At 33.5% G+C, this 12,105-nt stretch overlaps 1 protein-coding gene across 1 annotated transcript; it reads left to right on the top strand.

Moving 5' to 3' along the window:
• Window positions 1-2,095: 2,095 nt before the first annotated feature.
• Window positions 2,096-3,957, top strand: LOC144558002 (BOI-related E3 ubiquitin-protein ligase 1-like). The gene is made up of 4 exons (XM_078306691.1): window positions 2,096-2,400; window positions 2,533-2,588; window positions 2,681-2,946; window positions 3,168-3,957. Exons 1-4 carry the CDS (start codon window positions 2,354-2,356, stop codon window positions 3,672-3,674), a joined length of 876 nt encoding a protein of 291 aa, XP_078162817.1. The 5' UTR covers window positions 2,096-2,353; the 3' UTR covers window positions 3,675-3,957.
• The last annotated feature ends 8,148 nt before the right edge of the window (window positions 3,958-12,105 follow it).

Raw genomic sequence — 12,105 nt, 5'->3', positions numbered from 1 at the left:
AAAAGAAAGCAACAAAGATATTTGGTAGTAAAAGGGTCAAAGGAGAATTCGTTAATTCTTTGTCTGAATTATTTCTTGAATATCTTTAAATTTCACCCCATTCAAAGCTTTTACTACGCAAGATCAAAACTCAGCATGAAATTCAATCCCCAACTCAGCAGTGACTCGTGGATCCATTATTTTACTACGCAAGATCAAAACTAAATCAGAGCACCTTTTAAAGAATCTTTAGGTAGACGGTGTCCACATAAATTGACACATCAATGTATTCATGAAATTGTACTCATCTATGAGGGACGACACATTAAAGACCCTACAATTATTCATTTTATATTCATTACTGAAAAATATATTGCGTCGATTTTTTAACTTTAAGCAATTAATGTGACAATATTTGATGCTGGTGTATTTTTCTCCTATATAAATAGAATATCAAAACGTAAAATACGGTATTTTAAATTAAGATATGTTTTATGGGTTCGAGCTTGACAGCTTAACCATTTCAGATAAAATATCAAATAATATTGGCACTACGGATTAATTCCACATTTTTTTTTATTTATATCATACTTAGGATGCAAAATGGTTTAGCAGTCTAATCCAAACCATTTGTACCATACTTAGGATGCAAAATGGTTTAGCGGTCTAAAATCTAAAAATGCACTGTATTGTTAAATATATTTAGGTTTTTGAGTTGCCTCCAAACCATTTGGAGCCCCTCCAAGAATGAGACCGCCAAATCATTACGCGGCCTGAGTGTTTTTGGAAATCTCCAAAATTTGAGGTGTTTTAGTTTTTTTTATTAATTTGGTATAAATAAAAATTTTGGTATTAATTTGAAGCATTTTTCTTTTAAAGGATATTAAATAATTCATTGTTATTTTGTTTTTATATTTCCAATTTCAATAGTCAGGAAAGCTAATGCAAGTAACAGCATTATTTTTTTCCATCCGTTCAGCTAAAATATCTTTGATCAATTCAGATTTTCCTTTGCAACTGTATACTTAAAAAAAAATGAATCCTTTTTGGTTGATATAAAAAAAGCATGATTCTGTCAATCACACAGCACGACTATACAAAATTTAATGGTGAACCGGGTGTATAATAATAAACCTCTGATAAACCAATCTTTCTTGACCTTCCCACCCGTCTTTCCATCACTTCTCTCCTACTGCGCAGCGTTGTTGTGCGGAATCCATGATCCAATTCTTCTGTTATTTTAAATTGCAAAACTGTACAATTATGAATTTGTCTCATTGTACAGAAAATTCTCCAAAATTATGCTATTTCAATGTTATTTAACATGAACTTTCTAACACGTCAATTTCTTCAATTATGAATTGAAAAATGAATTTTGCTCCAATAATCACCCTTATTATAATCATTTAAAAATTAAAAATAGCACACTGTTATTAGACGATCGGTTCTGAATTAATCTCTTAAATTTTAATTGAATCATGATAATGCACTATTTAAAAATATTAATTATAGGTTCACCAAATTAAGAAAAAAATAAAATATGGAGGAAAAAAAAAGCTGACATTCCACTCTGCACCACCAGAAAACGGCATTACTTTAAAGACAAGAAAATGCACCAGATTAAATAATTCGTGCACTGGCATTGCAGCAATTGGTCTACACAAATTATTATCTTTTCTATTTTTATGCCATGTGATAATTTTAAATGGTAAATATAGTATTTCCAATTTTTACGATTGAGGAAATAACAGACAATAAACGGATAGCCAAACTTGCGAATGTGTAAAAACAAGAACCCAAGAAAAGCAACCGATGTGGACCCCACTTTCACGGCCGTTCCATGCGACCGTACCACAACAACCCACTCTGCACCACCTCCCGATTTAATTTCCGAATTGGATTCTCTCTAATTGTTTTGGACAAATTTTATCCAAAGACTGTTACAAATTGTTCGATTTTGCATTATGATTCGTGTAAACTTTGATTAAACCGTCGGCGCAAATATTTATATGACTTTGTCCAGAGGTCTTTGGATAGAATCAGAACCTTTTAATTGCTCCCCTTGGTTTAGTCTAAAACTCTAAATGACCACCCGTTTGGTCCGTTTGAAGCGAGCGATTGATTCCCCCCGAAACTTTCCTTCCCCAAACCCTTCCAAATCTCTCCACCAGATACAATCTCTCCTTTTCTTTTCTCACCGCATTCAATCTCTTCACAAAGGAAGAGGTTTTATTTTCTTCGGCTTTAATTCCCCGCTTCCGTTTCTTTCTTCACAAAGCAGAAGTTTCAAGTTTATTCCCCCCTTCTCTTTCTCTCTCTTTTTCTCTCTTATTCCAATAAACCCACCCCACTATTCCTTTTTGGACATAGCGAAATGGCGGTTCACGCTCAGTATCCCTCTAACCTTCTTCTTCTCGACAGGTATCTATCTACCTCTCTCTCTATCTTATATTCCACCATTATCATTCAAGCTGTTATACCATCTGAACTCCCTCTGTTTCTCTTTTCTCTTATTTATTTCTTAGCATCGTTTTATTGATTTTCGTTTTTCAGAACTGATCATCAAGAAGATAAAAAAGAGAGGATGGATTTGCGATTCTCTGATTCAGGTATCTAGAAGGAAGTCTTGATTATATCTTATTTTTCCTCAAAGTAGAAATTCATGATTTTTTATTATATGATTTAAATTTTTTGTGTGTAGTGAGGAAAAATTTGGGGAAGAGAACTAGAGAAGAAATGATGGTCCCCACATCTCAGTATTCAGGACAGCCGCTCTTCCCTCAGCCTGCCACTGGGGCCCACCACTCGAGCCTCGTCTCAACCGGTCTTTGCTTATCCTTGGATGAACAACAACAATTCCAGATCAATCAAAATAACAATTTGAGTCTATCTACCAAATTTAGCAGGGATTTGGCTGCTCAAATTGCACGCCAGAATAATGAAATCGAACTATTTCTCATCCAACAGGTTTGTTCGTCTCCTCTCAATCTTTTTGCAAACAAACGGTTGATGTGCATGACAATGGTTTTGCAAGGGTTTGCATCATGCATTCATGTCTGTTAGATACGCGAAATCAAACTTCCTCAGGGGATGTGATAATATACGTATTGCAAGGGCGTAAATGCTTATGTGTTAGTTTCTTCTCCAACTGCGTTTGTCTAACAGTGATCTCTGGGTCCCATTGTCAGGGAGAACAACTCAAGCGAGCGGTTGCAGAGAAGCAGAGGAGGAACTACAACGCTCTCCTACTCGCCGTGGAGGAGTTGGTTGCTCGTAAAATCAGGGAAAAACAGGTGGAATTAAACCGGGCGGCCCATCTAACGGTAGAGCTAGAGGACAGACTGGTCCAACTCCGGTCCGAGTCAGCACACTGGCAAGCCAAAGCTCTAGAGGACCAAGCCACAGCCACTACTCTCCACGCACAGCTTCAGCAAGCAACAGCAGCCGCTCAACGGACCGTAAATTGTGAAACCGGACCGGCCGATGATGCCGAGTCGGGTTTTATAGATCCAAGACGTGTCGAACCGGACAGGTTGTGTAGGGCTTGTAGGCTTAAACCGGCTAGTGTGGTGGTTTTTCCGTGTAGACATCTATGCCTTTGTGAAGGATGCGAGGTCGCATCAAGTAACGATGGGGAAACGTGTCCAGTTTGTTGCTGCGTCAGAAGCGGCAGTCTCAAGGTCTTTTTCTCGTAGCACTAAAAAAATAAATAAATAAAAATTAGAAGAAAAGGTTTGAGATGAACTTGGACAAAGTAGGAAACAGGGAAAGATAGAGAAGGGAATTTTGTTTTTTTGTGAAATTTTTTATGTTTTTATGGGTCATAGAGTTTAGAGCTTTGACCTTCTGCTAGCTCCGTGGAAATTAAGTTCATATTTTGATTCTTTTGTAGCTAGAATGCTAGATGGTTCTCTGAATTCTTTTTCTTTTGCTGCTGTGAATAGACTTTCAATAAATGTTGTCACTAACTTTTGGCTCAAGAGTTGCAACATGAGCTGGTTCATCTTTTTGGGGTTATCTTTTTTGTGAATTTGATATTGTTTTTCCACTGACGCATAATTTAGGGTTGGGAATATAGTTGTGAAATTATTTTATTTGAAAAAGACATTTATGAGAAACAATATTTATCTTTGAATAAATAAATTTACAAATTAATATAAGAGAAATAAATGTTTGGTTGTCCTGTGAATATAGTTGTGAAAAAAAATTATTTGTAAAGGACATTTATGAGAAATAATATTTTTCTTTGAAAGACTTGTTATATATAAGATTGTTTTTGTCCTATAATTAGTGGCTTTCGGTTATAGATTTCTCTCTTGGATTGCCCATTTTTTGTTTCGGATGTCAAATTGGTATAATTAACGCATTCTCTAATCTCAATAAAAGTTTTTAGAAACCTTAGATCTGAAGTTGTAGTTTTAGGGGAATTGTTCGAGATCTATTTATAAATATGTCTTGGTTTACTTAAATTCTGGATGTACTAATTTTCAGGCAATTGGCACTTGAAATATCACATAAATATTTTGTTTGCGGCAATTTATTTCAAACAATTATTTAATTTCAAAATGATTCGTTACAAAAATCAGATGACGACAGTTCCCTTTGTTATTTAATTAAAATAAAACAAAGTCTTCCGAAAAAGGAAGTGTTGAACAGAAGGAAAACGAAATGATGAAGCGTGGAGAGAACCCAATACAGTATTGATTCCGAATGCAATTTATCGTTTACTCTTTTTTTTAATTGTAATTTAATTTTGAAAATTCACCAGTTTCTGTTTGAAATTTTCGAAATTAAATCGCATCTCTTTTCTAATTCAAACCAATTTTTAATAGTCCGATTGGTGCCGCTCTGCCTATATCTGTCAATAATTTAATAGGTTGCTTAGTCATGACATTACATAATGTATGAATTGAATGGGTTGAAATAATAAATGCGTGCTACGAATGTAGAATAGAACAACGCTTCAAGGAATAAATGAGAATTTAGTTTAGAATTTTAGGTATTAATAAAGACAAACGGAAAATTCGTGATGGGTTGTTTGCTTGTTGTATTGTCTGGGACTGAGGCGGTTACGCCGTTACGGCAACCCATGCGCTCTTGCTTCGTCTCTTGCAATCCGCTGTTCGACCGTACGGTTTCAGCTCAAAAGAGATGCATCGGCTCACGCGCGGTCAATGTAAGACTCATTATTACCTCCTTTTCTTCCCATGACCGTTCGTTTAATGCTTGCTTGCGTTTTGGCGGGAACTGCGCTATTGTATGAGGCCGCTTCTTCTGTACGGTAACAGAATATCTGAGTTTAGATCTGGACTGTCCGATCATAATCTGGAAACAATAATATTGGTGCGAATCAGTTTGGACGGTTTAGATCGAAATATAGTTTTTTTGTTACCGCAGTAATTTGAGTTCCATTTGTAGTGGGGTTGGTTGGTTGGTTGGGTAATTGATGGCTTCTTGAATGACGATGTGGTCATGATCAGCCGTTGGATCACTTATGAACGAATAGGATGAGATCGAGCGGGTCACGTGACGTGTCCTCGAGGACACGGTTAATTGTCTTTTGTACTTAATAGGAGGGATCCTTTTCTCATCACGGAAATCCTGCAGGTTTTAGTTTCGTGTTAGAAATCCAATGGCGGGTACTATAGCGGGTTGATAAAAACTGAGATTACTGACTCGCTACGTGTGATAACCCAAAACCCAATCCATAGAAGATATTTTTTATCGTTTCTGAGATAAACTAAACCCGCCTTAACCACCTCGCTGTCACATGCGAAGTCACGTGACGGGTAAATATGGCGGAATTCAGGCAGTAATTACAAGGCAATTACCCCTTTTGCTAAAAAAATGAAATTGTAAAATATATATTAAAATAGAATATACAGTGAGAAGTACAATCACAGCTTTATTGAGGGTTCCTCAGTTGAATCCAGCTTAAAAACATTTAAAAATATTTTAAAAATAAAGATGTAGCCTATGCTAAATATTGAAATAAAATGGAATAGGTTAGAACAAACCAAACCCTGGCCCTGCTATGGACAAAATCCGGACTGCTAAAATCAACTGCACCTTACATGGAAAAAAGAAGAAATAATTGAAAAAGATCCAAAACTGGGAGAATCACCACTAAAATTTGTAGCTTTCTACGGATGGTTGGATACACCTAAAAAGTTTGTTGAGGAGTGAGGACCAAAACCAAACAATATTTCATAATTTCTGGTGTTCTCTGGAATAGTTGTTACTGGAACACTCCAGTGCCCCACTGAATTTGTAACTCATGCTTTTGAATTCAAATAAAAAAAGAAAGAAAGAACTGGATGAAAGATCTTTTAGAAAAGGAGTCTTGTAAAGAATCAGCAATCAATTATTCTTGACCTAATCATGGGAAATAATTTTTTTTTTTTTTTTTGGAAGAGTTGCTTTTGCTCTCTTCTTTAAATGGTATCCAGATATTTTGAAATGGGTTGATAATTAGCTTACTTGGAAAGTGGTATTGGATTTTAATCTAGTTGGTTGCCTGAGTCATAAGGTATCAGTTCTTTTGGTGGGAACTGGGAAGTATGATGAGGAAATATAATATCTTCACTTCATCTCAGATTTTTATAATTCAGATCCAATTCAATACCTAACCGTGTAGAATCCGATTTTTTTGTTAATATTAAAAAAAATATTAAATTTCAAAATTAACATCCTATTGTAGAGGAATTTTGAAATTTGTCCAAATCACAAAAATTTTATGTGGAAATTCAGCATAAAACAGAAAAATAAATTTGCGGTTTTGGAATTTATATTGATGTTTTGATTTTGGAATTTCAAAACCGCAAGAAAAATTTGCAGTTTTGGTTTTGGAATTTCAAAACCGCAAAAAAAATTGCAGTTTTAGTTTTGAAATTTCAAAACCGCAAATTACATTTTAATATGACATAAAAACTTCTTATATCGTAAATAGACACCAAATTAATTTTTGACATAATTGTCTTAAATAGACACCAAATTAACTTTTGACATAATTATGAGTATTGTAAGCGCTGAGGTACCTTAGGGAATGCTCATATTTTTTTTTGGAGCCAAATTTAGATTGTCCTTATTTTATGGTTTTCAATTTTTATATAACTAGAACAATAAACTCAGAAAATAGACAAAATCAGACTTATACCAATATAATGAATATATTCCCAGTGAAGTAAAGAATAAGTTATACCAATAAAAGAGAATTCATTAAAATTACTATATAACAAAAATAAAAACTGTATAAAAAAGATAAATATTTTACCAGAAGTTTCACCAACACAAGAAAGTGTATTCTAGTTGAGACTCCACATCAGCCCCATAAAATAAATGAGGTTCGCATCCTCTGAGCTATCTCATATTTTGCGTGTTTTTTATGGAAAATCTCAACCGTTCAAATATGTTATACACGAATTTCAAAGCACAAATAATACTGGCCCCCGTGCTATCTCTGAATAGGCACCGGACACGTCAATCACGCAAAATATGGGATATCTCAGAGGATACACACACTTTTTTTTTTTGCACATATGGTCTTCCGATCAAAACAAAACGGTTCCATTAAAAAATATAATAAATTTGAAAATATACAGTGTAATATAGATCATTTAATTTCAATCAGTTCAAGTTTTTGTTTCTCTTTTTATACAATTTCTACAAATAAATTCCGAATTTAACAAACTAGGAAAATAATGGAATGCTCTACTAACCTAGTTTATTTTATTTTATTTTATTAATGCCTAATAGTATAATCATTTGCAGGCTTTTCCGGTTTTGATCGTTTCAATGCGATGGAGAGATTAAAAATATAACTTTAAATGATTGTTAATATTATATTTCTTAAGAAAAAAAAAGTAACATTAATTAGCACAAGATTGCAGTAAAATCTCGTACCTTTCCACTGTCATTTTCCAATAGAAAACACTGTTCAAAATATTAAATATTCTTTGTGGCTTTGCCTGGCACCTTTGAAGTAAACTTTTATATCTTGATATTATTGAAAGGACATTCCTTAATTTTTTTTCTCAAAAATAATAGTACAAATGTACAATCGAAGAGGACCACAAATAATTTCGTTTAAAAATAGGTTACACCATGTTTGGTTGTGGCCTAAATGATGAAATAAGGGGTTTAGTTCTCGTTATTCCATCAAACGAGCATTAATTGAGCCGGACGAAGATGGCATATAGGCATAAGCCGATCTTTAGACCGGCCTAAATTAAACCACCCCACATTGTGGTTTAATTTTATTACATGTCGTGACCTAACTCGAATGATTGTAATAATATATTATTAGTATATAATTATACAATTAATATCTTATATTGTTAATATATTAAATAATTATTATAATAATATTATAAAATTAGTATCTTTTTAGTAATAATAATTATTAATATATAATTATATAATGAGGAGGGATTCGATTACATCCTTTTTTAGTGACACTGGATTACACCCTATGTTTAAGTCCAAATAGTCGATCCAAACCGTTCAACTTGTTGGATATGTTAAAATGTGCTTTCAGATCAAATTTTACATTTTTCTGAATTTTTTTACTATTTATTAAGATGGGTACAAAAATTCAACGGTCTGAATATAGCGATTTTGTTAAATACTTAATAAATAGTAAAAAAATTTCAAAAAATGTAAAATTTGATCTGAAAAATGTAAAAAAATAGCGATTTATTAAGATGGGTACAAAAATTTAATTTTTTTACTACTTAATAATCAATTTTAACCTTCTTAGCTTTAGCTTTAGTCCACACCCAAACACTACCATAAAGAATAAAGAATAAAGGAGCTAAATCTCTGAGATGGTACAAGTCGGTAATTGGGCTTAATGATATCCGTATTAGGGTCATTCCATAAAGAATAAAGAATAAAGGAGCTAAATCTCTGAGATGGTGCAAGTCGGTAATTGGGCTTAATGATATCCGTATTAGGCCCAAAATGACCCATTTGGTTTTTTATTTCTTTATATATTTTTTTTTTTGGATAAAAACGGAGACATAAAAGAAAAAAAATTAAAACCCAAACTAAGGACAAAAAAAAGAAGAAGAAAGAAATCAACCACAAGGGGTCGGGGCGATTTGATGGGTATCAGATCGAATTTGGTTCAATGTTTGATCAAAATTGTTCAATTCACTTATTAAGATTTGTGCAAACTATTTTAAGTCATGCTAATCTAGTGCACAGAATTCCTGACAATAATCGAATGGTTCCGATAGAACATTAGACCGAATTTACTGGCTTCTCACTAAGTATCTAAATTTCATATCGAATGATCTCTTTAAAGGATAAAAGTTATGCAGCTAAATGGTGTAAATTCAAGCAGGTGCGGAGCCTCGTGAGATTAGATGCGTACTGATTCCTGGTCAATTTTTTTTTTTTTTTTAAATATGCTTCTTTTATATATTTTTTAAAATTATAAAAATATGTTTGTATTTAAAATATTTTACACTTTTCTGTGTGAAATATTACATCGTAAATTTTTGCAAGTGACACAAACTATATATTAGGCAAATTCCTTTTCTTTTGGATAGGAACTAGGGTTAATGCGAGTAATTCTATACCTGAAAATCTTTGGCTAATTTCATATAAAACAAAAGACCATAATTATACTCCTTTGATTCGAATTCATAATATTATTTAGTCATATTGAATGATCATTTTTTTTAGGTTGGTCATTCAAGTTTAAATTTAAATTAGAACTCAAGAATCAACTGATCACAGGTTCAAAATTTAGAGAGATTTTTTTTGTGTGGATGTTAAATAGTTAGGTGTCACCTCTAACTTCTACTTAACAAAGAAATATATCAGGTAGAATAATACATAATTTCTGTAAAAAAGCGGTGCCACTTACCGCTTTGACGATAGGCGATGTCGTCCCTTCTTCATCCCACTCTTTCACTCACTCTGTCTTGTTCTTTCGTACGAGCAGGTGCTTACGCGTAGTGAATTTGGCCACCGCTCTTTACTTTGACATTCGTTTAAGTAGGTGCTTCCGCCTAATAGTGGGGCCATCACTCTTTGCTCCGGCCATCGCCTTGTTTCTCTTGCCATTATGGGAACTCGTATTCTCCAAGACAAACGGTTCATTTTTTCTTCTCTTATTCTGCATCTCTTTGTCAATGAAAGAGCTGGAACAAGTTGTACATATAGTTTACTATAATAGTTTGTGGGTTGTTTGGTGTTGTGCTTGGATTGTGGTGCTTCAGGTCTTTTCTGATCTCTCTCATTCTCTAGTCTTTCTCTCTACTTCTTTTTTTTCCTTTTTCTCTCCTCCTCTTTCTCTAATAATACATGGAATTAGCTGTGTTGCTTCTGGACACCTAGGCTCACTTTGTTTTTCACTCAGCGTGTTTTGCTGAGGGCAATGGTGATTGATGGCTCATTAATCTTCATCTAAACATGAACAACTGTCAGCTCATACTGGCATGCATCAATTCTTTGGTTTTCCTTGCTTACTTTTATAATAGAGTGTCTACTTATATTACTAGTAAGGGTGTGTGGGTCTACTGATAGATCTAAGGCTTTGGTATGCAATTTGTACTTGTATGCTCTTACTAGTAATGAAACTCCCGAAATTTTTATTAATAGAAAATATATTAAAAAAATATCAAGATTAGAGAACGCTTTTGCATTTTATCGACATATAGGAAAACCGTTATGATTTATCACGGTCTTTGGCCGTTAGGGCTTATCACGGCCAGAATTAGCAATACTAATCACCGCACTTATTAATTAACTAAAAAAAAAAAAAATTGGCCGTGATTGATAATCACAGCCAGGCATGCATGCCATATTAAAGGAAAAAAAAAAAACTCAAATCTCACTCTACATGGTCAGATATTGCGCTGGATTGAATTATGGGCCTCTGGCCGTGATTAATAATCACGGCCAAGATTGTTTTTTTTTTTTCAAGTGCAGTGATTAGTGTCGCTAATCCTGGCCGTTATAAGCCATAACGGCCAGAGGCTGTGATAAACCATAACGGTTTCCCTATATCTCGATAAAACGCAAAAGTGCTCTCTAATCTCGATATTTTTTTAATATATTTCCTATTAATAAAAATTTCGAATAAAACTGTCCTGTATTTTTTTTGCTGTTGTTGTTTAATACTAGTCTATGGACCTTTTCACAAAAAAGAATAGGTATATATATGCCAGGCAAATAATTGACAATGTAAATTTTGCGAAAGTTGATTGGTATTTGAACTCTAATAGAGAAACGATAATGGGAACTTCAAAATTAAGATATTAAATTTTAGATTAAAGAGCAGTCAGTTTTAAAATTTGTGTCAATTTGTAAAGAATGATTCGGATTCATACTCAAATTTTGACTCACGTCAGACTCAGACGATATGAATCACATTATCTTGAATATTAGTATTGTCCTAAATATATATTTTTGTACGAATTCCATTACTTTTCAGTATCTTTAACAATTAAACAAAAAATAGCAAAAAAAATTTTTGCATATCTATAATATCCCTACCAACTTTACATAGATAAAAAAACAAGAAAATCAGTTCATGAGCGCAAAAGTTATAAACAAGGTCTATATATGCATATGTAAAGAAACTTGCTCAACCATATAAATTAGCAAGAATTAAACTGCGTTTATAAAAGGAAGCAGCTAACAGTCCCCCAACTCTAGTCCCCAAAAAATTCCCGGATATTTTCAACTAATTCTGTAAACATCAATACTAAATTCTGTAAACTAATTCAACAAATCCTGTAAACATAAAAACGCGTGAAAGCTGTTAAAAACGCGTGAAAGCTGTTGAAAACGCGTGACAGCTGTTGAAAATGCTTGACATCTGTTGGGGACCACCTTCTGTGAACATACACATAATATCCTGTAAACATACACATATTATCCTATAAACAAACACATATAATTATGTAAACAAACACATATAATTCTGTAAACATACATATTGTACTTGAAATTATGACAGTTGTGGCAGTTAAAAACGCGTCAGAACTAAGCTAAAAGGGAAGACTTTTATACACGGGAATTTTTGAGAGACTGTAGACCGGGGGACATTACCTTTTCTCTTTATAAAATATAATGATGTAAAAAATTGCAATTACAAATGTGGAAATATAC

The sequence above is a fragment of the Carex rostrata genome, chromosome 8 (genome assembly GCF_964058835.1).
Source record: "Carex rostrata chromosome 8, lpCarRost1.2, whole genome shotgun sequence".
Classification (NCBI taxonomy): Eukaryota; Viridiplantae; Streptophyta; class Magnoliopsida; order Poales; family Cyperaceae; genus Carex; species Carex rostrata.
This window is presented reverse-complemented; position numbering and strand designations above follow the sequence as displayed.

What these genes read in the sequence shown, in the direction of transcription:
- LOC144558002 (XM_078306691.1), top strand. Translation starts at nt 2,354, where the DNA reads ATGGCGGTTCACGCTCAGTATCCCTCTAACCTTCTTCTTCTCGACAG. An exon ending in TTTGCGATTCTCTGATTCAG is followed by an intron (nt 2,589 to 2,680) that starts GTATCTAGAAGG and finishes TTTTGTGTGTAG; the next exon opens with TGAGGAAAAATTTGGGGAAG. An exon ending in AACTATTTCTCATCCAACAG is followed by an intron (nt 2,947 to 3,167) that starts GTTTGTTCGTCT and finishes TCCCATTGTCAG; the next exon opens with GGAGAACAACTCAAGCGAGC.